Consider the following 25,648-nt stretch of genomic DNA (forward strand, 5'->3'; position numbering starts at 1 on the left):
TGCTGAGGCAATGAGGGAATATGTCGAACGTGCTTAGCACGGCGTCCAGCCCTTAGTGAACGCTCAATAAACAGTAACTGAAAGAGTAATTGTTGTGTTTTTATTAAGCAATACTAATATTACCTAATGGGTAATAAATATATTAAGAAATAACAATGGCAATGATCATTATCATTATTATTTACCATTTGCAAGCTGAGTCAGTTTTTCTCATCAAAATCTACTATGGACTGATGGGAAACCCGGGCAGTGGCTCTTAAAGATGGAGGAGGTGCTGGGTTTCCCATCTTGGCATCCTACTTTCCAAACTCCTTCTTTCTCTTACTCCATCCCACTTGAGCCCGAGAGGAAGCTTGCAAGATGCACAGGGCAGTCACTTAAAATGTGTCATCCTCATTTCACAGAGGTAGAAATGGAGGGGCAAAAGCATTGAGTGACTTATCGAAGTCAAGCGGCCAGTAGCCAAGTCAGGGCTGGAACTCTGGGCCACTAAAACACTCTGTGCTCCTCGCTCTCCCACCTCTAAGGCACCCTTTCCCCCACTTCTTTTAGATACCTGGCACTACCTCCCTGGGCCTGTCCAACTTTATGACTTGGTGGTTCCAACAGAACCCAGCTCATGGTGGGCAGGACTGGATACATAGTCAAGTATTCTGTCTCTACCAGGGTCTAGTAACAGGCCAGGAGCTGTTTCTCAGAAGGTGTGAAAATTCCTGCCGTGGATTGCATGGTCGGTCTTGTTCCAAAATCCCAGGTCCTGCACTGTTATTCTCCCACTGGATCTTGCTTTAAGCTTCACGCTTTTCCCACCACTAATACCTCCAATACCATAAGGCCTGCTGTATCACATAGCCCAACTGACAGGGCTGTTGGCACCATAGCCGGACCTGCTGCAGAGCCCTTTCTTGCTTTGAGCCCTCTTGGGGCTGGCACCCATTTGTACCACATGGTATATGAGCATATTAAGCATTGCTCCCTGAGCCCATCCCAAGAGGCCTACCAGCAGGGAGAAGGTGGTGGCAGGGCTCAGTCTCTCTGCTATCCTCTCTAGTAAGTCCACTCTGGCCCTAAAATTGTGCATCCTAAGCAGCAAAACAGAAGTCCTTCTTTGGACTTCAGTGACTATGTGTTGATGCTAACACATGTCTCTTGCGGGGTGGTGGGGGTCAGGGAGTGGCCGACCCTCATTCTAAGCATTTTATCACAGCTTGCTTTCTAACCGCATCCAGGCCCACCCTCCCTCAAAGAAGTCTGCCCATCCTGCCCTCTGTCCTCTTCCATCCTGTTGGGAGCAGACAGACAGCAACCCTGCTGCCTGGCAGATCCTTGTCTGGAGGCACATGGGTGTAGGAGTCAACAGCATGGACTCGAGTTTAGCTGGAGGGTGACTCCATTCCTGGGTGGCCACTCATCTAAGCTACTATATTCCTCAGTTTCCTGATCTGTAAGAGGAAGACAATAGTACCAGTTTCATAAGACTGTTTTGAGAATTAAATAAGTTGATGACTATAAAACGGTGTGAGGCACAATGCTTGCCACCATCATCACTCCAGGTTGCAACAGCTGGTTTAGGGGCTATCTCCTCATTTAACTAGAAGCCCCTTGAGGGCCAGAAATGGTCTGCTCCATACATTACCCCAGGATACTCAGGACATAATACATTATCACTATTTAGAAATGTCTCTTTAATTTATACCCATTTAATAATCAGCCAAGTTTTTTCCTTCCAGGAATACAGGTTATTAGTATCCGAGAGAAACTGCAGTGAGTATGTATGAAGTGCCAGGTGTCGAACAGAGTAGAGGCCTCACAGTGAGGTGCAAGAAGCAAGACACTCTGACAAATCGAATGAACTTTCTGGGTCTTAGTTTCCCAGTTTGGAAAAAGAGAAGAATAGATACTATTACAAGGTTGCTGCAAGGATTTTCATAAACCATGCTTAACACGGTGCCAAGGGCATAGTAAGTGCTGAGCAAACAGTAGCTGTTATTATCATCATTTTAAGAATTATTGTTGAAAAAGTGAACGGTGAATGCACTTACGCGTGTAGCCAAGGCCAGTAAACTCGCTCTGGTCAGCGCGGCGCTGGGCGGGAGCGCTGGGCGGGGCCTCCGAAGCCCCGCCCCTCCACGCACGCGTCAGGTCGCCGTGGCAACGCACTGCTAGGTCGCAGCCAGAGTGACGCGTGGCAGCTAGCCCCACGGCGCTCTCGGCCACACTCGGCATTGACAAGGGGCTTTGACAAGGGTAGCTTCGGCAGTGATGACGGACGAGGACTCTGAGACTTCTGCCAGCGAGGCGCAAGCCCAGGATGAGAGCGAGCTGCCTGTTATCCAGCTGTGTGGGCTGGTGGAAGAGCTCAGGTACCAGCCTGCCGGCTTCTGGGGGCGGTCCCTCCTCAGCGTGTGGGCTCGGAGCTTGGTCCAGCACGGAATGCTCCAAGTCCGCCTTGAACACTGAGGAAACTGAGACCCCCCGAAGTGGGGAAGGTGCTTACCTTTGCTCTTTATTCCCGTGTTTCCACTGCCATGGCGCTAACAAGCCACTGATGGAGCCAAAAAAAGAAGGTGGTGCGAAGCCCAGAGGGTAATTGGTGAAGCCAGAGCTTCAGCCTGGTGGGTCTGTCTGGTGCCACACTGTGTGCTTAGCCGCTCCTCTACTGTGCGGCGGCAGCTTGGACCAGGTGACCTCTAAGCCCCTTTCCAATGCTAAGATTCTATGCTAAGATTAATGTGGCAGCAGATAGAAAGGAGGCTATTGAGATGTTTTTAGTATGAAGCAGCTTATATCTGAACCTGAGTGTAAGCATGGAGGTGGACAGCAAAGAAGGACTAGCTCAATATTCTGTATTTTTAGCAGTCTGTTTTAATATCTACTATAGCAAGTAAATTGGATGTCAAGATTCCATGATGTAGTTGAGGTTAATTGTACAACTTACTGGTCTCATACAGAATATCCTGGCCTGGCAGCTGAATAGGTGTTACTTCAATATATTTTTAAATAGTTTAGGTCAGAATTGAGGTATTATTGCTAAAATAGCTACAATCTTTTGAGTGCTTATTATGTGCCAAGTATTTTGCATATATGACCTTATAGAATGGCACATAACCCTAGAAAGTTGGTGAGGAAACAGACCCAAAAGTTAAGTCACTTTCCTACAGTCACACAGCTAGTCAGTGATAGTGCTAAGATTAAAACTCAGGTGTAACTCCCCAGTCTACACTGGGAACATGACATATGCTGAAAAAGAAAGATGCTTTGATATATTGGGCTTTTCTGTTGAGCCTTTCCCACTAATCTTAAAATTCAGCCAAACAGGATTTTCAGCTCAATAAACATATTCAGCTCAATAATGTATGCAAATATCAGAGCTGTTATCTCTCATATATACATTTACATACTTATGTGTGTATTATACACACTCATATAGAACATACATGTATGTTATATAAGTTAAAAGGGTCATAATCTTGGCATATACAGAATAAGCTAGGTTTATTATCTCTAGTTGTTTAAAAACCATCTATTCAAAGCTTTTCCACCATTTATAATAGACTTCTAGTGGATACTTCATCCACTGCGTGCTGGAAATGAAAGAGCTGAGAAATATAAACCAAAGGAAAAACCTCTGAAGATTGTGGATGTGTGTAATTTCAAGAATTCAGTAGTAATTCAGAAGGAAACTCACAAATGGGTTAGAAGATACTTGAAGAAGAAACTTGTAGCAATTTAAAATATATAGGCATGTCTCATTTTATTGCATTTTGCTTTACTGCACTTTGCAGATACTGTGTTTTTTACAAAATGAAGGTTTGTGGCATCCCTGCATTGAGCAAGTCTATTGATGCCACTTTTTCCAATAGCATTTGCTCACTTCGTGTCTCTGTCACATTTTGGTAATTCTTGCAATATTTCAAACTTTTTCATTATTATTATATTTGCTATGGTGATGTGTGATCAGTGATTTTTGATGTTACTATTGCGAAAGGATTATGACTCACTGAAGGCTCAGATGATGGTTAGCATTGTTTTAGCAATGAAGTATTTTTAAAGTAAGGTATGTATTTTTTTTAGACATAATGCTATTGCACACTTAGTAAACTACAGTATAATATAAACATAACTTTATATGCACTGGAAAACCAAAAACTTTATATGACTCACTTTATTGCAATATTTGCTTTGTTGAGGTGGTCTGGAACTGAACCTGGAATATCCCTAAGGTATGCCTGTAATCCCAGTGCTCTGAATTTTGTGACTCCTTAGATGTATTTCAAAAATATATAGAATACTTAAATTGCATTTACTGTGTGCCAGACACTGTCCCAAAGTCTTTGCGTTTCTTATCACAACCCTCAATGATAGGTGCTGTTATTATTCCCATTTTACAGATGAGGAAAGTGAGGCACCAAGAGGTTAAATATCTTGCAGAAGGTCATACAAAGCTAGTAAGTGTTAAATACTAGTTATTTGGGGTTTAAACTCCTATTGGTGGAACTTACTTAGGCACCCTCTGTCTTGCAGCTACGGAAACTCTGCTCTCAAAACTGAGACAGAGATGTTTGAAAAATATTACAATAAATTGGAGCCCAGGGACCAGCGACCTCCACGATTATCAGAAATGAAAATATCAGGAGCAGAAATTGCACAGGTACGCAAGAGAGATCTAAGAATTCTTTTATTCTGTTTGTCCCTTCAGATGCAAGTGGTGTTTGTTATCCATTTTTGGTGTTCCCTCTTGGCCAAGTGGCATATGACTTTCTCACTGTTCTACTTTTGATTCTTCCTTCCCCTCCAAGGTTTCTCTTTCAAATGAGTATGAGGGGAACCAGGTTCAACTCACAGTGGATTGACTCTCACAGAATATCTTAGTTAATTTGAAATAACTCCCTTCATTTTGGGGACCCAAATGTGTACAAGGCCTGGCCAGCCACATACAGGAGTGAAGATGGGCCTGGTGTGGGCACTGGAGAGTTCCTCCCTCATCTAAAAGGGCCAGCCAGACAACCTGGTATTGCCAGAGCAGCTGATTTTTCAAGAGAAGCTGGAAATCTGGATTATTTTGGTAGAAGCCTCTGATTTTCAAATGTGGGTAATTAATTTCTTTTTAATTTAAAACTGTGTATAGGTCTATTTTTTTGAGGGCCAAACAATGTCATCTTCAGGTCCACACATTCCCTGGGCCACCTGCTTTTGACCTTTGGCTTCAATGCCTAGGAAATCCAAAATTCTTGTCTTTTTGGTTTTTGCTGAACACCGTGGCCCCTGATGCAATTTCTCTTCTGTGTTCAGTTTGGGCAGCACTGAGCTCCAGGCTTTCCCTGACACTGACTTGAGTGCTAGTCTATAGCAGGTTCACGGTTTTCCCACCCTCAAGACACTTTCCCTCATTTATTTTCAGTTCATTGTCAAGCATAGGCCTTTGAAGTATTTGGCATGGTGACTTAGGTTGACTTGTGAAATGAACATCACCTCAGGCCTAATATCCAGAATCCTTTCACGTTGAATTGGTTCTCTCTGGATGTCATTCAGAGCGTTTTCTAGCAGGCCTGAGTGGTCGTTTTGATGCCCACCTTAGGCTGCTTTATTGCCAATTCCTATTTGACAATGGCTTTGTTATTCTTGTGTTACAGTTACGAGGCAGGCGTAGATCCAAATCCCGCATAAGTCTAGAACGTGTAACAGGCCTCAGCGTGGACCAAAAATTCAAGCTTGTGCAAAAAGAGCTGGACGACACGAAGAGTGAAATAAGGCACATAAGGGCAAACGCCGAGAGGGACCTGCAGCATCACGAGGTATACCTTCCTGTAGGCTGTCCTCCCTGGGCTCCCCGTTTCCGCCTCAGCAAGAAGTACCTGTAATATGTTCATATAAGTGTTGGTGCTTTGAGAGAAACACAAGTAGGATAAGATAAATTGAGGACCTACCTTTAAGGAACTTACCACCTGCTTGAGGAGATATCAAATTTTAAACTCTTTAAGATGAAAAATTTCAAAATACACAAATGTAGAGAAGCTAGCACAGCAAACCCTTATGTATTCAACACCCACACGTAACAGTCATCAATGCATGGCCACTCTTGTTCCCTCCATATCCCTACCAACTTCCCCCTCGTAATAGGCCACTGGGCTATTATGAAGTGAATCTTAAACATATCATTTATCTGTAAATATTTCAATATATGTCTCTAAGATATGGAGTCTTTAAAAAAAAACCCATAACCATAATAACCATAAATGCCCTTAAAAATTTATAATAATTCCTTACTAATACAAGGGGCTGGAGGTTTAAGTCAGTGAGTTGGGTGAAAAATCCCTTGTCACCCTCCATATGCAGCGTCCATGACCATGGTTCATGTCTTGTTGGAGACCACTGCAATCAGTTTTCCTCCAGAGAAGAAACATCGCTGTTAACTTGGTTGCCCATGGCATGAAGTTGTTGGCTTGCATTTGATAGCTGTGTTGTATGAAAAATAGATATTTCTGTTCTATTTCTAAATTTTTCCATTTCTAAATGGAGGCACACACAGAATCACACTCATTTCCTTGAAAGAGATGGATCAGTGGACTCATGTCTCCATTGATAGAATCATCTGTACTGCATAAACCTATCCTTTCCCTCTCTCCCTCTCTCCCTCCCTCCTGCCCTTTCCCTCTCTCCTTCTTTCTCTTCCCAAACATGCATCGTTGAATTCTAACATGTTAAAGGAGGTCAGGATGTGGTAGCTTTGTCCTGACATGCGAGACTGTGTGATTAAACATCACGGTGTGGGCTAGAGTGGTCAAAGAAGACTGTGTTGAGGAGGTGGGGCTGGACATAGGACTTGGCGTGGCCTTGAAGAATGGTGGCATTTGTTTAAGGAATAGGAAGACAAGGACACCCTAGGTAAGGTGAATGACATGAACAAGGAAGTGGCGGTAGGAATGAACATGGCAAGTCAGGACCTTGAGGAGGCTGGTGTGATTAGAGAAGAGGGCGCTTTGGGGGCTATGGTAGGAAATCAGGTCGAGTAGGGCTGTGAGACCTTGAAAGCCAAGCAGAGGGGCTTCTCCTTGATGTCTTAGAAATCAGGACCCCAGTGAGGATAACTGAGCAGAAGAGCAATGCGTAGGAAGCGGCATTTAAGGCGGATGCATGTTCTGGCCTGTGAAGATGATGGGGAGGGAGGAGGCTGGGGCCACACGCCGGCCGGAGAAGGAAGCTGCTTTTGCTCCTTGGTGCCCAGTGAAAAAGCCTGAACAAGGATGATTTGCTCTGCAGCTACTCACTTCGTTCTTTAAAATAACGTATGTGTGTTTGTGTTTTCTTATTTAAAGACAGTCTCTGTTGTAGCAAAATTTAAACATACAGGTAAGCTAAAAGGGGAACATTTGAAAACATCCACAGTCTTACCACCTAAGACTTGTATTTGGCTCTTGTATTTTTCTCCTAGAGTTTATATTATTTTCTATATGTGTATGAATTTCTTTATAAAAAGGTATCATATTATTTTGTAAACTATACTTTTCACTTAATAATGTCTTTCCATATCAATACATAGATTCATTTATAGCATCTTTTTTAAAATTACAGAGTGCTTCTTCGCCTCCCCACTAATCCATCTTTCCAGATATGACTGATTAATGTTTTGGCATATAGCCTTCCAGATATTTTTTATATATATGATATGATATTAATGTTATAATTTTTAATGGATAAATAATGTTTCAGATATGGAAATACATATTTCTGGAGATACTCAAGGCCCTGTTTTTTGTTTTTTTAAATCCACCCTCATCACCTCTTTTTTTTTTTTTTTTTAATTTATTTATGTTTGGCTACATTGGGTCTTCGTTGCTGCTCGCGGGCTTTCTCTAGTTGCGGCGAGCGGGGGCTACTCTTCGTTGCGGTGCACGGGCTTCTCATTGCGGTGATTTCTCCTGTTGCGGAGCATTGGCTCTAGGTGTGCGGGCTTCAGTAGTTGTGGCTTGCGGTCTCTAGAGCGCAGGCTCAGTGGTTGTGGCACATGGGCTTAGTTGCTCCGCGGCATGTGGGATCTTCCTGAGCCAGGGCTCGTACCCATGTCCCCTGCATTGGCAGGCGGATTCTTAACCACTGCACCAGCAGGGAAGTCCCAAGGCCCTGTTTTTGTTTGTTCTTCCCCTTTATATCGAGACTATAACTTTTTTGAGGCACGCTTTTAAATAATAATATTCGTATTGTCCAATTTGTATCTTAAGGATATCTTTCTAAGACTAAGAAGAAACGTTATGCATTGGGACACAAATAGGTCACCCAATACGTCTAGGTTTCCTTAGATGGCTATATCCTTGAGAAATTTTGTAAACTGTTCTCTCTTTGTGCTGGCTCCCCCAGGCTATCGTTGAGGAAGCTGAAATTCGGTGCACCGAAGTTCAGAGAGAAGTACATGAGTTTGAAAAAGATATTCTAAAGACCATATCCAAGAAGAAAGGGAGTATTTTGGCCACTCAGAAAGTGATGAAGTACATTGAGGACATGAACCGCCGGAGGGTGAGTGGGCAGGAGGTTAGAGCTTAGAAGGGGAAATAGATTCATAGAACGATGACACAGAAGTGGCCCACGTGAGGCAGCCCCACTCCATTTGGTCCACCGTAAATGCTGCCCACATATGCAGATTTTTTTGTGTCCCTCACAGCATGTGTGTCTTAAAATGCAAGTTTATCAAGTCTAAAATCAATCAGGCAGGATGAATATTCATAGTATCTCAGACCGTATGTAAGTCCCCTACATACGAACCTTCAAGTTGCGAACTTTCAAAGATGTGAACATGCGTTATAAACCTACAGTACAGTACTATACAGCTGATTGTGTTGGTTGGGTACCTAGGCTAACTTTGTTGGACTTACAAACAGATTGGACTTATGACCTTGCCTCGGAATGGAACTCGTTCGTATGTAGGGGACTTACTGTATTTTGCTGTTTGTTTCAAGATCTGATGTTATCTTGAGAAAGGTGTGAGTCTGTCTAGTCAGGTGACTACGTGGCATGCGACAAGTAAATCTTAATTTCTTTGAGTTCCATTATTGTAAGAATGAGACATAAAATGCTCCTTCTTTTCCAAAGGTTTTGTAGCATATCAAACTTTGGATCCTGGAGATAGGTAGAGTCACTAACTGTAACATGTTATATGTAATAAAAATTATGTAAATTACCAAGAGAATAATAGACCAAAGAATCATAAATCATTTTGTCAGTAAAGGCCCCTATACCTAAAGATATACCCAAGTTATCTTGAATTTAAAATCAATAGAAAATTTGTATGGAGCAGACCCAGTTTCCTCTGCTTCTTGGTCATGAGTAAAATACCATAGCAACACCAGCTTGAGTAGCCATAAAAGACTTAAAAATAGGTGACTGAATGTTAGGGCTCAAGGTTTAGTTTTGCAGCCCCAGACCTGCCAACTTTTCAAACCAACAGGGAAGAAGAAGAGCAATGGATTAAAATTTGCTTTTATTTTTTAGGATAATATGAAGGATAAATTATGTTTGAAAAATGTCTTTCTCAAAGTCCAGAGGAAAAAGATGCTTTTACAATTGAGGCAGGTATGTGGCTTTGTCTTTCTTTTTTTTAAGGTTACTGTGGTGGGTAGAACAACGTCTTCCCAAAGATGTCCACGTCCTAATTCCTGGAGTCTGTTACCTTACGTGGCATAAAGATCGTGCAGGTGTGATTAAGTCAAGGATCTTGAGATGGGGAGATTATCATACATTATCTGAGTGGGTCCAATGTAATCACAAGGGTCCTGATGAGAGGGAGGCAGGAGAATGAGAGTCAGAGAAGATGTGGTAATGGAAGCAGAGATCAGAGTGATGCACTTTTAAGATAGAGGAAGGGATTATGAACAAAGGATGCAGGCTACCTGCAGAAGCTGGAAAGGGCAAGGAAACAGATTCTCCTCTTGAGCCTCCAGAAGGAATGCAGCCCTGCCAACACCTTGATCTTAGTCCAAAGAACCATTTCAGACTTCTGACCTCATGAGCTATAAGATAATACATTTATGTTGTTTTAAACCCTTGAATTTGTGGTCATTTGTTACAGCAGCAACAGGAAACTAATACAGTTTCTGTGCTGGCAAATATGTAGATGGGGTTGGCTTGAATTTAAAAGACCCTCATGACATACTTATTGACCCTTTTGGGGAATGTGGCCTGGGTGGCACAGTTAGTAGTATGCCTTGGTAAGTCTTTGAACAGCTGACCTTAAAGACTCCTGATTAAAGGTGGTAAGGCAGACATGGCACAGGGCCTCTAGAATGTGGTTACATAGCTCCATCCTCTTTTAGCTCAATATTTTTGTTATTAACTCATTATATGGGCGCTGATGGCATGTGCATCAGAGGTGGCCACTGACAGTGACACAGAGTTGGGCAGGAGAATTAAGATGTCTGGGAATTATTGCTCGATTGACTTGGGATCCCAAAGACTCAACAGGCTGGGACAACTTTAACACACGAAGTGACTAAGGACAAATGTAAGGTCCTCCACTTTGATCCCCCCAAATATCTGCACAGGTGCTGGGTGGCTTAGTCATGGAGAAGCTGATAAAGTCTGCTCAGCTGGGGGCGGTGCTGCAGCCTAGGCTGCACTCCACAGTGCCCTCCAAAAAAGGGTGGTCTCACTGCACTCTGTTCTGAGTAGCCCACCTGGAGCACTGTGTCTCAGGGAGAGTGCCACACTTGAAAGAATCTGTAAACTAGAGTCCACGTAGGAGAGGGAATGGAGAGCAAGGGGAGAGAAAGCACGTCAGAGGACCTGCAACTGATGGGGCCAAGGAGGAGGAGCCCACAAGAGCCATGGCTGCTGTCTCCAAGTGCTCCGGCCGCTGCGGGGAAGAGAACATACTGCTTGGGAGGGCTCCCAGGGTGGAGCTGGGTTGGGGTAAAAGTGTCAGCCAAGGAGAGTTGAGTTCAGCTTAAGAAAGAACGTGGCCCCAGCTGAGCTGCCTCCTGATACTGAGTTCCTAGTTCTCTGGGCTTCATGCAAGCTCAGGCATCCCGAAGCGTGAGAGGGGAAGCAGATGGATGACCTTTAACCTAAAAGCCATTGCTACACAGAGATGACACTGATGTGGTCCTGCCCTCGCAGGCTCACAGGCTAGCAGGGAGTGGTGATGGTGAGAAAAGGCATGGACGCATAACTGCCATACAGAGGAAACAGTGACAGGGACCAGGAGCCACAGCCTCAGGAGGCTGCGTGGAGGGAGGGATTACCCTCTGGTGTGGAAGGTGGGTTGGGAACATTTGAGCTAGAGGGTGGGTCAGTTGGGGCTTAAGGACATTGTTCTGTTGTTTTGGGGGAAAGGGAAGAAGATTCCTTCTAAGAGGTAGTACAGCATGAGTAGCACGTGGGGATGGGGAACAGTCCTGAGTTTGGCTCTTGTGTACCACAAATGTAAGATGGCACAGACCTGGTGGGGCAGGTAAGGTGGGACCAGGGCTGGGGAGCGAACCCAGTGCACTGATACACCCCCCCATGCAGAAATGTCATGGGTTCAAAGGAAGGGTGTTTATGGGCTGCTTGTCCTGGGTTTTCCAGGTTAAAAACAACTTTTAAATGGCCTTTCTTCCTACACAGCCCTGTTTAGGCACCACTTCCTGGGGAAAGCCTCCCCTGACCCAGCCTTCCATTCTCTTCTGGCCTGGCTGAGGGGCTTCTGTTTGCCCTTTGCCCCTGTGTGTCCCACTACACCATGCTATGACCTGTCTGTGAACTGTCATTGAGTATGGGAGTATCATATTTACTCAGATCTCTATCCCTGGTGCCTAACACCATGCCTGGCACCAAGCAGATCCCCAATCCAAGTTTGTTGAATGACTGAATGATGACTGACTTCCAAAAGCTTGCTAGGAATTGCAAGGTGCAAGCCATACGTTCAGAAGTCACAACCTCACATCGTTTCTTCTCTCTGAGCTGTAGAAGGAAGAGGTGGGAGAGGCCCTCCACGATGTTGACTTTCAGCAGCTGAAGATCGAGAATGCTCAGTTTTTAGAGACAATTGAAGCAAGGAATCAAGAACTGATCCAGCTGAAGCTGGTATCTGGAAACACCCTGCAGATCCTTAACGCATACAAAGTAAGGTCCGCGCCGGTCCCCGGGGCTTCCTGTGCCTACCTTTCCGGCCTCAGAGAGGTACTAGGGCACCACTGTGGTTTCACTGAGAGCCTAGGCGTCCTTCACTCCCCTGTTGCTCTCTGATTTCTCCCAACGAAGCCATGTCTCCTAAAATACTCCGCATGTCCCCACAATCCTGGCTGCGCATTAGAACCATCCAAGGAGCCTTTTGTTTTTTTAAAGATTAGACAGACACTCTAGTCCAACCCTGACCAATTGAATTAGGGGGTGAGGGCCGTGCATCTTTTTTTTTTTTTTTTCCTTAACTCCCAGATGATTTTTATGCACAGTGAGTTTTGGTAACCAGCCACATTTAGGGCCCTGTTTAATTTAGTGTGTAATAAACACTTCCTTGCTTAAAACCCTGCAAAGGAAATCATCTTGGCTATAAATCAGAAAACTACTAAATAATTCCTCACCCACACAGAACCCTTTTTGTAGAGAAAGAGGCACTATTGATAATTAAGCAGAAACTGTGGGCATGAACATGGCCTGTCCTCGGCAGACCAGGCTGCCTGGTCACCCTGCTGGCAACTGTCTGATGCAATAGTCAGCTAACTGTGGGCCCGTGTATCCTGCCCACTGGTCTGGGAGCTAAGGATGGTTTTTACAGAAGAACGTTTGCAACTGATTTGATAGAGAACACTCCCTTTGAAACCCAATTAAGCAAAATTGATTTCTCCCCGAGAAATTTCATTCTTCTCAATAGTAGACCTGCATTCCAAAATATTATACTTAATTATTTTATTTTGAATTTTATCAATAAAACATTTGTGGAAATTTGTTTTTTCTCTTGTTAGTGTAGGTAATTACACAATATGCTCAATTTTGCCCCTTGGCCTGCAAAGCCTAAAGTATTTACTATCTGGCCTTTTACAGAGCAAGGTTGCTGACCCCTGGCCTAGTGTCTAGGTGGCAAGAGCGGCCACGGGCTTAGGTAGCTCACAGGTAAGCTTCATTTGGCCCACACAGTGTCTTTTAAAAATGTGAATTGGAATGTGTTTAGACTAGGTTTATATTTGTCCAGCGTTTTCCTTTTACAAATGAAAAACCTGAGGCCAAAAGAGGCAGAGTAATTGCTGGATTCAAGCAACATGTTTGTGACAGAGCTTGGACTCCTAGTCCAGTGCGTGTCCCACCTCACCCAACTGCCTTCCCCTGGCATAATGTGTGTAGACAAGGCCGTGCTCACATTCTGAAATTCATGTGTCCAACTGGAGAGCCTCGAGGTGCGTGGTTACATCCCATTGGACCTTGATCTTATCCTGAGAAATCAACTGAGTGGCACAGGGCCAGTCTGGTCTTGTGGGGAAAAGCCAGGGCTTTGCAGTGGAGCTGCTGGTTTATAAAATGCAACAGCTAGGTCCAGGTCTCGAGCTCCTTAGGACATCTAAATGCACAGTGCCTATTGATTGTGACACCCAAGCAACGGCAACACAGGCCACGGTGGGCAGAATGGGAGCCATTCTGGTTAGAATCCCAGGGGCCAGGGTGCCTGTAGGCCTGTTTAGAATAATAGCAAGCAGATGGTGGAGCTGGGAGGAGATGCCTGCTGGAGTCCTAAGGTGACACAGCGAGGGGCTGAGAGAGAAGCAGGCTCACATTTCCGTGTCTCAGTTCTCAGGCCTCCTGGGGGAAACGGGGCCCAGCACCTGTGAGTTGTAGAGTCCAGCCTCACCTGGGTTTGAATGGGGACTCTACTGGGGACTATGGGCCGATGCGTCACCTCTCAGAAGCAGGTTTTTGTGACTTACCACCAGGACAGACCTCCGGCTGCTCTGTGATGTGTCCCCAGCCCTGAGGACAGTGCCTGGCCAAAGCAGGTGCTCAGCATGTACTGTCAAAAACTGCTAAAAATTCAGATGTATGTCTAGGGGATGGAAGGATGGCAGGAGGGATCACTTACATATAAATGTCAAACACCCAAGTATGAGACCTCATTAAAAATATATAGAATAATTTTCCTCTATTACCAAATGTACTGAGTACCTACGACATGCCAGGCACAGGGCTAAGTGCTGAGGGTACAGCTGTGAAGGAGACAGACATGATCTCTTCTCTTCTATGAGTTTTATGAATGGGTCTCAGTCAAGGGGGCCCCTTTTTCTCTGCTGTGCCTTCAAGCCCTGCCTGATGGAGGCTGATAGAATATAAGCACGTGACTACAACTTTGAGGTGTCGCTTTTAACTGACTGTAAACTAGTGATCCGTGTATAAACTAGTGGTGCCTTGTGGTAGATAGAATTCCAAGATGTCCCCCAAGACTCCCCACCCCCTGGTAAATTCACCCTGCACAATGCCCAGGGCTCTGGATATGACGGATTCTGTTATCAGGTTCCATTCTGCTCTATGATTAGGTTAGATTAGAGGGCACCCTTGACCTTGAGATGAGGATATTATCCCAGTGGGTCTGACCTAATCACATGAGCCCTTTGAAAGTAGAGAGTTTTCTCTGGATGAGGAAGGCAGAGATTTGAAGCATGAAGGGAATTCTCTGGATGAGAAGTTCTCCATTGCTGGCTCGAAGATAGAGGGACCACATGGAAGGGGTCTGAGGGCGGCCTCCAGGAACCGAGGGCCACCTCCTACTGACAGCCAGAAAGAAAATGGAGAGCTCGGTCTTACAACTTCAAGGAAATGCTTCCCACCAACAACCTGTGAGCTTGGCAAGGACCCCAGGTCCAGATAAGACCTAGCCCTGGCCAACACGGTGGGTCGCTCCCTGGGCAGAGAATCCAGCCACACTGTGCTTGAACTTCTGATCTATAGAAACTGTGAGATAATAAATGTGTGTTACTTTAAGCCACAAAATTTGTGATCATTTGTTACACAGCAACAGAAAGCTAACATGCCTTCTCAGAAGTAGCTGCCTCCATGACCATCATCCTGTCCAGGATCCCAAATTACTCTCATTACACCTCCTTGACGGCCCCGCCCCAGCAGAGCCAGGGGCTGCCTCGAGCTTCCGTTCTTTCCTGCCCTGTGTCTCTAACTGTCTCTCTAAGTTGTCGGGTGAATGACTGTTTTCCCTCTGCTCTCCTTTTCTCCCAGCTGACTGGCTGGTGTGCAGTGAAGTCCTGTCCTGCCTTCCCTTCCCCACAGCTGACCCCCTCAGCCTGGCCTCTTATCCACTTTTGCTTTCCTCAGAAGAGCAACTTCATGCAAGATGTGGAACAGGAAATGAGCCTTGAAGAAGGGATTGGAGAGGAGAGGAATGGGGACGGGGGGGAGGTGGTCCCAGGTGCTCTAAGTTCCGCCAGGCAGGTGGCTCCAGGCTTTTCTGCCAGGTCTAAGATTTGATACCTTCGGGCATTGCCCCAGTACCCTCCTCTCCCTGGCTCCTTTTGGACCCTCCTCTCCCAAGGCTCTTTCCTTAGCTTGAAATGTTCTTCCCACCCCTCTTACCTAGACATACTTGACTTCACCTCTCTTCTTCCAGCATCCCTTCCCCCAGGGAAACCTTCGAGACCAGTGCCCATGCATTCTTGGTTCTTGGCACAGTTGCAGTTTGGCATTTCTTCTTGCACCTCCGTCAGGGCTGTGAGCCGGCCTCTTGGTGGCCTGGCCTAGGTTGTTTTGCCGACCAGCGCCTGGGTGGGTTCTCAGGGTTTGTTGGCCAGCCCCCTGGAGCCACTGGCTTCTGTCCCTCGGCCCCCTCCTCCTCAGCCAAGCAGAGCACATCCCAACTCCTCCAGGCTGACTCTTCACCACTAGGAGATAGAGGTCCAAAGGGGGCAAACCTAAGAAGCAGGGGCCAGGGAGGAGCTGGTGAGGGGTGGCAGCACAAGATGCGGCAGGAAGCTGTGGAGCAGCTCCTGCAGGACCTCTCCAGCACCAGCAGGCCCGGTCCTGATAGGCTTTGGAGACAGTGGTGCAGTCCATGCGCTGTGAAATCACGCTGCCTGGGATCAAACCTGGCTCCCCCTTGCCTCTGTGACCCTGGGGAAGTTGTTTCACCTCCCTGAAAGTCAGCTCCCTCACCTGTACCGTGGGCTCACGGTAGCATCCACCTCTTCATCCAAGTGAGGTAGTGATGGCGGCCGTCTGCCGTGGGTTCTCCATGTGTCAGGCACTGTGCTCAACACTTTACCAGGTTTGCCTCCCTTAAGCCTTTCTACAACCCTACAAGGCAACTAGCCCTAGTTTAGAGAGGTTCTCTTAATAAGTGGTGGGGTGGGATTTGGGTCCAGGTGTATCTGGCTACTTTGCAGGTGAGGACAAGCCTCCCAAGGTCCTCTCCTCCCCTGCCACTTAGACACCAGGATTCTGAAAATCTGGGCAGCCACGAGAAGGGCAGGCCCAAGTTCCTGGTTGATCCTGCTATTCTCCTGCTTAATAAAGAGCTGTTTGTCTGTCTATTCTTCCTATAGTTCTAAGCAATCATCTTTGCTCAAGACTTGCTGTGTTGTTATATTTCAGAGCAAGCTACACCGAGCCATGGAAATGTCCCTCAATCTGGACAAAGAGTTCTTGTTGAGAAAAGAGTTACTCGAAAAAGTTGAAAAAGAAACCCTGCAAGTAGAGGAGGTAGGAGAGGCTAAAACATACTGTTTCTGGTGTTTTCCTCCTTCTGTCTTACAAGGGCTCGGGTCAGCATTCACCAAGATCTAGGCCACCTTGATTTTTGTCTAGAAAAGCCTAGATCATAAAAACCAAAATAGCTCTGGGCCATCAGATGAGAAAGTGGCCCCTGGAGGCTCCAGTCCATGGTGTTGCATTTTACTGCCGGGTTAGAATCTAGTGTCAGAAATCATGAAATCATCTAGAAACTACAGAGTCCAAATGACTCTCAAGAATTCCTTAAGTGACCCATAAGGTAGCAAATTCAAAGTGTAGTGTATTCAATCTGGCAAAAAAAATGTATGATGCATGTAATAATGTAACTGATATGAGAAAAAGAACACATGGCAAAATATAACTTTCTGTGTAAAGGAGAGAAAGCTCTTAAACATGGAGCTCTCACTCGGTACGGCAGATGCTCAGATGGCAGACCTGTGACCTCTGTCCCAGGCCCACTCCAGGGCCTGTGGTCACCATGTGAAAATGTGTGGTATCATCTGAACTCCCGACATCTGCACTGGGATTGAGTGCTCTCATTATTTTGTTGAACACATAGAGTTGAACTTCCACCAGTTACACGCACCTAGGATATGACTCAAAGGAGACTTTGGGGGCAAGGTGATGGAAAATGAGCCCTGGACTTGCATTCAGAAGGCCTGGCATCAGGTTTGTGTTGCCAGTCTCTAGCCTTGAGCAAGCCTTTGAATTAGACAGAACTGTTTCCACGTCTGTGAAAAAGACGTCACAGCCCTTGTTGTGGTAATCAGATAGGACGATGCTTTGTCAACCTCTTAAAGCCATTATTTCAGTTATTACTATCATTGCCTTGAATGAGCCTGAAGTGTCCCCAGCAGCGTGTGTGGCCCCAAATCTGCCTACAGTGGGCCAAAAGCCACAGGATTACTACATCTGACTCAGTTTTGCCATGGCATCCACATCATATCCTTGAAGGAGAACCAGTACCCTTTGCAAAAAAGTCAGTCTCGCTGCAGAGTGGCCATTAACAAAGGTGAAGCAAAAGTCTGTGTGCTCTCTCCATGCAGAATTCCTGTGGTACTTCTTTGTTTGGGTTGATATTTATTAGATTACAAGTAAAACATGAAATCAATTTTTAAAAGCCCAGCATTCACTACTTAGTATATTTTCATTTTCTTAACTTTTTGAAAAACAGCTTTATTGGGATATAATTCATATATCAAACAATTTACCAATTTAAAGTGTACGTTTGAGTGGTTTATAGTATATTCACAGAGTTGTGTAACAATCAGCATAATTATTTTAGAACATTTTCATCACCTCAGAAAGAAACCCCGGACCAATTAGAAATCCTCCATTTCACCTCACCTCATTCCCACCCTCCAGCCATAGGTGACTACTAATCAGCTTTCTGTCTCTGTGAATTTGCCTTTTGTCAACCTTTCATATAAAAGGGATCATACAGTGTGACCCTTTAACTTTAATAATATTTTCAAGATTCATGTTGTAGCATGTATCAGTACTTGTTTCTTTTTATGGCTGAATAATGTTTCCTTGCATGTACCACATTTTGTTTAATCCATTCATCAGTTTGATCGATATTTGTATTGTTTTCGTTTTTTGGCTATTTTGAATAATGCTGCTGTGAACATTCATGTACAAGTTTTTGTGTGAATATATGTTTTCTTTTCTCTTGGACATATAGGTAACAGTGGAATTGTGGGTTATATATATGGTACCTCTAGGTTTAACATTTACAGAACTGCCAAACTCTTTTGCGAAGTGGCTGCACCATTTTACATTCCCATCAAAAATGTACGTGTGTGACATTCACAGTAAGACAGACAAGATGAAAAGGCAGAGGGCTGTGTACCAGATGAAGGAACAAGATAAAACCCCAGAAAAACAACTAAATGAAATGGAGATAGGCAATCTTCCAGAAAAAGAATTCAGAATAATGACAGTGAAGTTGATCCAGGACCTTGGAAAAAGAACGGAGGCAAAGATTGAGAAGATGCAAGAAATGTTTAACAAAGATCTAGAAGAATTAAAGAACAGACAAACAGAGATGAACAATACAATAACTGAAATGAAAAATAAACTAGAAGGAATCAGTAGCAGAATAACTGAGGCAGAAGAACGCATAAGTGACCTGGAAGACAGAATGGTGGAATTCACTGCTGCAGAACAGAATAAAGAAAAAAGAATGAAAAGAAATGAAGACAGCCTAAGAGACCTCTGGGACAACATTAAACACGACAACATTTGCATTATAGGGGTCCCAAAAGGAGAAGAGAGAGAGAAAGGACCCAAGAAAATATTTGAAGAGATTATAGTAGAAAAATTCCCTAACATAGGAAAAGAAATAGCCACCCAAGTCCAGGAATCACAGAGAGTCCCATATAGGATAAACCCAAGGAGAAACATGCCGAGACACATAGTAATCAAATTGGCAAAAATTAAAGACAAAGAAAAATTATTGAAAGCATCAAGGGAAAAACAATAAATAACATACAAGGGAACTCCCATAAGGTTAACAGCAGATTTCTCAGCAGAAACTCTACAAGCCAGAAGGGAGTGGCATGATATACTTAAAGTGATGAAAGGGAAGAACCTACAACCAAGATTACTCTACCCAGCAAGGATCTCATTCAGATTCGATGGAGAAATCAAAAGCTTTACAGACAAGCAAAAGCTAAGAGAATTCAGCACCACCAAACCAGCTCTACAACAAATGCTAAAGGAACGTCTCTAAGTGGGAAACACAAGAGAAGAAAAGGACCTACAAAAACAAACCCAAAACAATTAAGAAAATGGTCATAGGAGCATACATATCGATAATTACCTTAAACGTGAACGGATTAAATGCTCCAACCAAAAGACACAGGCTTGCTGAATGGATACAAAAACAAGACACATATATATGCTGTCTACAAGAGACCCACTTCAGACCTAGGAACACATACAGACTGAAAGTGAGGTGATGGAAAACATATTCCATGCGAATGGAAATCAAAAGAAAGCTGGAGTAGCAATACTCATATCAGATAAAATAGACTTTAAAATAAAGAATAACACAAACACATGGAGGCTAAACAATATGTTACTAAATAACCAAGAGATCACTGAAGAAATCAAAGAGGAAATCAAAAAATACCTAGACACAAATGACAATGAAAACACGATGATCCAAAACTATGGGATGCAGCAAAAGCAGTTCTAAGAGGGAAGTTTACAGCTATACAAGCCTATCTCAAGAAACAAGAAAAATCTCAAATAAACAATCTAACGTTACACCTAAAGGAACTAGAGAAAGAAGAACAAACAAAACCCAAAGTTAGCAGAAGGAAAGAAATCACAAAGATCAGAGCAGAAATAAATGAAATAGAAACAAAGAAAACAATAGCAAAGATCAATAAAACTAAAAGCTGGTTCTTTGAGAAGATAAACAAAATTGATAAACCATTAGCCAGACTCATCAAGAAAAAGAGGGAGAGGACTCAAATCAATAAAACTAGAAATGAAAAAGGAGAAGTTACAACAGACACCGCAGAAATACAAAGCATCCTAAGAGACTACTACAAGCAACTCTATGCCAATAAAATGGACAACCTGGAAGAAATGGACAAATTCTTAGAAAGGTATAACCTTCCAAGACTGAACCAGGAAGAAATAGAAAATATGAACAGACCAATCACAAGTAATGAAATTGAAACTGTGATTAGAAATCTTCCAGCAAACAAAAGTCCAGGACCAGATGGCTTCACAGGTGAATTCTATCAAACATTTAGAGAAGAGCTAACACCCATCCTTCTCAAACTCTTCCAAAAAACTGCAGAGGAGGGAACACTCCCAAACTCATTCTATGAGGCCACCATCACCCTGATACCAAAACCAGACAAAGATACTACAGAAAAAGAAAATTAGAGACCAATATCACTGACGAATATAGATGCAAAAGTCCTCAAAAAAATACTAACAAACAGACTCCAACTACACATTAAAAGGATCATACACCATGATCAAGTGGGATTTATCACAGGGATGCAAGGATTCTTCAATATATGCAAATCAGTCAATGTGATACACCATATTAACAGATTGAAGAAGAAAAACCATATGATCATCTCAATGGATGCAGAAAAAGCTTTTGACAAAATTGAACACCCATTTATGATAAAAACTCTCCAGAAAGTGGGCATAGAGGGAACCTACCTCAACATAATAAAGGCCATATATGACAAACCCACAGCAAACATCATTCTCAATGGTGAAAAACTGAAAGCATTTCCTCTAAGATCAGGAACAAGACAAGGATGTCCACTCTCCCCACTATTATTCAACATAGTTTTGGAAGTCCTAGCCACGGCAATCAGAGAAGAAAAAGAAATAAAAGGAATCCAAATTGGAAAAGATGAAGTAAAACTCTCCCTGTTTGCAGATGACATGATACTATACATAGAGAATCCTAAAAATGCCACCAGAAAACTACTAGAGCTAATGAATGAATCTGGTAAAGTCACAGGATACAAAATTAATGCACAGAAATCTCTTGCATTCCTATACACTAATGATGAAAAATCTGAAAGAGAAATTAAGGAAACACTCCCATTTACTATTGCAACAAAAAGAATAAAACACCTAGGAATAAACCTACCTAGGGAGACAAAAGACCTGTATGCAGAAAACTATAAGGCACTGATGAAAGAAATTAAAGATGATACCAACAGATGGAGAGATATACCATATTCTTGGATTGGAAGAATCAATATTGTGAAAATGACTATACTACCCAAAGCAATCTACAGATTCAATGCAATCCCTATCAAATTACCAATGGCATTTTTTATAGAACTAGAACAAAAAGTCTTAAAATTTGTATGGAGACACAAAAGACCCCGAATAGCCAAAGCAGTCTTGAGGGAAAAAAATGGAGCTGGAGGAATCAGACTCCCTGACTTCAGACTATACTACAAAGCTACAGTAATCAAGACAGTATGGTACTTGCACAAAAACAGAAATATAGGTCAATGGAACAGGATAGAAAGCCCAGAGATAAACCCACGCACCTATGGTCAACTAATCTATGACAAAGGAGGCAAGGATATACAGTGGAGAAAAGACAGTCTCTTCAGTAAGTGGTGCTGGGAAAACTGGACAGCTCCATGTAAAAGATTGAAATTAGAACACTCCCTAACACCATACACAAAAATAAACTCAAAATGGATTAGAGACGTAAATGTAAGACTGGGCACTATAAAACTCTTAGAGGAAAACATAGGAAGAACACTCTTTGACATAAATCACAGCAAGATATTTTTTGATCCACCTCCTAGAGTAATGGAAATAAAAATTAAAATAAACAAATGGGACCTAATGAAGCTTAAAAGCTTTTGTACAGCAAAAGAAACCATAAACAAGACGAAAAGACAACCCTCAGAATGGGAGAAAATATTTGCGAATGAAGCAACTGACAAAGGATTAATCTCCAAAATATACAAGCAGCTCATGCAGCTCAATATCAAAAAATCAAACAACCCAATCCAAAAATGGGCAGAAGACCTAAATAGACATGTCTCCAAAGAAGATATACAGATTGCCAACAAACACATGAAAGGATGCTCAACATCACTAATCATTAGAGAAATGCAAATCAAAACTACAGTGAGGTATCACCTCACACCAGTTAGAATTGGCATCATCAGAAAATCTACAAACAACAAATGCTGGAGAGGGTGTGGAGAAAAGGGAACCGTCTTGCACTGTTGGTGGGAATGTAAATTGATACAGCCACTATGGCGAACAGTATGGAAGTTCCTTAAAGAACTAAACACAGAATTACCATATGACCCAGCAATCCCACTACTGGGCATATACCCAGAGAAAACCATAATTCAAAAAGACATATGCACCCCAATGTTCATTGCAGCTCTATTTACAATAGCCAGGTCATGGAAGCAACCTAAATGCCCATCGACAGACGAATGGATAAAGAAGATGTGGTACATATATACAATGGAATGTTACTCAGCCATAAAAAGGAACGAAATTGGGTCATTTGTAGAGACGTGGATGCCTCTAGAGACTGTCATACAGAGTGAAGTAAGTCAGAAAGAGAAAAACAAATATCGTATATTAACACATATATGTGGAACCTAGAAAATGGTACAGATGAACCGGTTTGCAGAGCAGAAATTGAGACACAGAAGTAGAGAAAAAACGTATGGACACCAAGGGGGGAAAGCGGCAGGGGGTGGGGGTTGTGGTGTGATGAATTGGGCGATTGGGATTGACATGTATACACTGACGTGTATAAAATGGATGACTAATAAGAAAAAAAATGCATAAAAGTTGAGTGGAAATATAAAGAAAATTCCTAGAACTTAAAAAAAAAATGTACGTGTGAGGGTTTCAATTTCTGTACATCTTCACCAACACTTGTTATTTTCAGGTGTTTTTTTTAATGCTGTCCTAGTGGGTGTGAAGTGGTATTTCATTGTGGTTTCGATTTGAATTTCCTTGATGACTGATGACATCAAGCATCTTTTCATATGCTTTTTGGCCACATGTCTGTCTTTTTTGCAGAAATGTCTATTCAAGGCCTTTGCCCAGGTTTTTTTTTAAATAAATTTATTTATTTTATTTATTTATTTTTGGCTGAGTTGGGTTTTTGTTGCTGCGTGAAGGCTTTCTCTAGTTGTGGCGAGCAGAGGATACTCTTCGTTGTGGTGCGTGGGCTTCTCATTGCAGTGGCTTCCCTTGTTGAGGAGCACAGGCTCTAGGTACACAGGCTTCAGTAGTTGTGGCGTGCAGGCTCAGTAGTTGTGGCTCACAGGCTCTAGAGCACAGGCTCAGTAGCTGTGGCTCACGGGCTTAGTTGCTCCACAGCATGTGGGATCTTCCCAGCCTAGTGCTTGAACCCATGTCCCCTGCATTGGCAGGTGGATTCTTAACCACTGTGCCACCAGGGAAGTCCCTCTTATGTCTTTTCTTAAGACTTTTATAGGTCTTAAATTTAGGTTATGATCCATTGTGAGTTACTTTGTAAATGGTGTGAGGAAGGGGTCCAAAAGCTGAAAGAAGAAAGGAGATGCAGTATGTTCATAGAATTTGCTACATTAACCTTCCTTTACCACTTGTGTGGTTCTCTTCACTTCTTCCTGTAGATTTGAGTTACCATCTGGTGTTATTTTCCTACTCAAATACAGCTTCATTTCAGCCTGCCTTTGTGCTATTATTGTCAAATATATTACATTTTATATGTTATAGGTCCAATATAAAATTATATACATATTGTTTTATGAAAATGCTTTTTAAATCAGTTAAGAGAAGGAAAATATGCAATTATGCTGTTTTTTTATAATTACCTACATAATTACCTTTGTGCTATTTGTTTTCTTGGATATAGCCTTCTTCTACAGAAGTAAAGTGCTATTTTCATCACATCATATCAAGGGAGCATCCTGTCAACAAGACTTTTCATTGCTGATGTTAACCTTGATCACCTGGCTGAGACGGTGTTCCACAGGTTTCTCCACTGCACAGTTACTCTTTCCCACTTTTCAGACTTTATTCTTTGGAAGGAAGGTCCTGTGTGCAGGCCACGCTTAAAAAGTAGGGGTTATAAATTTTTTTGGAATTCTTCTCTGTGAGAGATTTGTCAATTCTACCCCATTTGTTTATTTTAAAAATTATTTATTTATATCAGCATCAATTCATGAATATTAATTTTATATCTTGGTTTATAATCTAACATTTATTTTGTTGCTTCCATTGCTCCAGTTGGCAATTGAGAGCTCTTTCAGTCAGGTTCTGTGTTCCTTTGGTATATCCCCATTTTTGTGGGTGGTTGTTGTTGTTGTTGTATGTGTGTGTGTTTTGTTTTGAGCACCTCTTTCCTTTCTGGAACTAGAAGATGCTCCAGGCTCTTCTTGTATATTTCCTACCCCAGTCCTAGAATTAGCCATTTCTCCAAGGAGTCCCGGGTCTTTTTATTTGATTAATATTGGAAACCAAGATCTGGGTGTGCTTGCTCATTGCTTTCTTGCATTTTTGAAAGATAGTTTTGCTAGATGTAAGATTCTTTGTTGACAGTTTTTGTTTTCCTTTCAGCACTTAGAATATGTCATCCCACTGCCTTTGGGCCTCCATTTTGTTTCTGATGAGAAGTCAGCTATTAATCTTATTGGGCTTCCCTTGTATGTGATGAATTGTTTTCTCTTGCTGCTTTCAATATATTCTCTTTGCCTTGTCAGTCAACATTTTGGGTACGAAGTATCTGGTCATGGATTTCTTTGCACTAATCCTCTTGGAGTTTGTTGAAGTTTGTGGATGTGTAAATGTTTTTCATCAAATGTGGGAAGTTTTAATGTGTGTTGGTGCACTTAGGGGTGTTCCACATTTCTCCAAGACTTTTCTTCTTTTTTCTCTGTGTTCTTCATATTGCATAATCTCTATCAACTTACCTTAAGTTAACTGATTATTTCTTCTCTTGGCTTAAATGTACTGTTGATCCCCTCTAGTGAATTTTTCATTCCAGTTGGAAAGACTCCAGATTTTCTATTTGGTTCTTCTTTTTATTTTTTAAATAATTTCTACCTCTTTATTGATATTCTCTGATAAGACACTATCATCATATATTCTTTTAATTCTTTAAACATGGTTTCCTTTAGTTTTTTTGAACATCTTTGTAACAGTTGCTTTGAAGACTTCGCTAAGTCCACCATCTGGATTCTCCGAAAGGCAGTTTATGTTGCCTGCTTTTTTCCCTGTGTGGGTCACACTTCCTTGTTTCTTTCCTATCTCATAATTTTTGTTGAAAACTGAACTTTTTAGATAATATACTTTAGCATCACCAGATACTGATCTTGGTCTTGTCATTGTTTTTGCTTGTTGTGTAGTAATTTGGCTGGACTAATTCAGTAAAGTCTATTTCTCCTGCTGTTAGTAGCCTCTGATGTGGCTCCCCAGAGGGTACAGC

The 25,648-nt window shown here is 42.8% G+C and overlaps 1 protein-coding gene across 2 annotated transcripts in view; it reads left to right on the top strand.

The window, feature by feature from the left end:
• The first annotated feature begins 2,158 nt into the window (after positions 1 to 2,158).
• Positions 2,159 to 25,648, top strand: part of CCDC113 (coiled-coil domain containing 113) — a 29,023-nt gene continuing 5,533 nt past the window's right edge. The window contains exons 1-7 of one of the 2 annotated variants that reach the window (XM_036834079.1): positions 2,159 to 2,363; positions 4,525 to 4,651; positions 5,634 to 5,795; positions 8,356 to 8,511; positions 9,484 to 9,564; positions 11,938 to 12,093; positions 16,552 to 16,659. In XM_036834079.1, coding sequence (XP_036689974.1) covers positions 2,263 to 2,363; positions 4,525 to 4,651; positions 5,634 to 5,795; positions 8,356 to 8,511; positions 9,484 to 9,564; positions 11,938 to 12,093; positions 16,552 to 16,659 — 891 coding nt within the window. In that variant the 5' untranslated portion in view covers positions 2,159 to 2,262. Of the gene's footprint in view, positions 2,364 to 4,388; positions 4,449 to 4,524; positions 4,652 to 5,633; positions 5,796 to 8,355; positions 8,512 to 9,483; positions 9,565 to 11,937; positions 12,094 to 16,551; positions 16,660 to 25,648 lie in introns of those variants that run through there. The other variant, XM_036834080.1, reaches the window with a different exon arrangement.

Source organism: Balaenoptera musculus, chromosome 19 (genome assembly GCF_009873245.2).
Source record: "Balaenoptera musculus isolate JJ_BM4_2016_0621 chromosome 19, mBalMus1.pri.v3, whole genome shotgun sequence".
Taxonomy (NCBI): domain Eukaryota; kingdom Metazoa; phylum Chordata; class Mammalia; order Artiodactyla; family Balaenopteridae; genus Balaenoptera; species Balaenoptera musculus.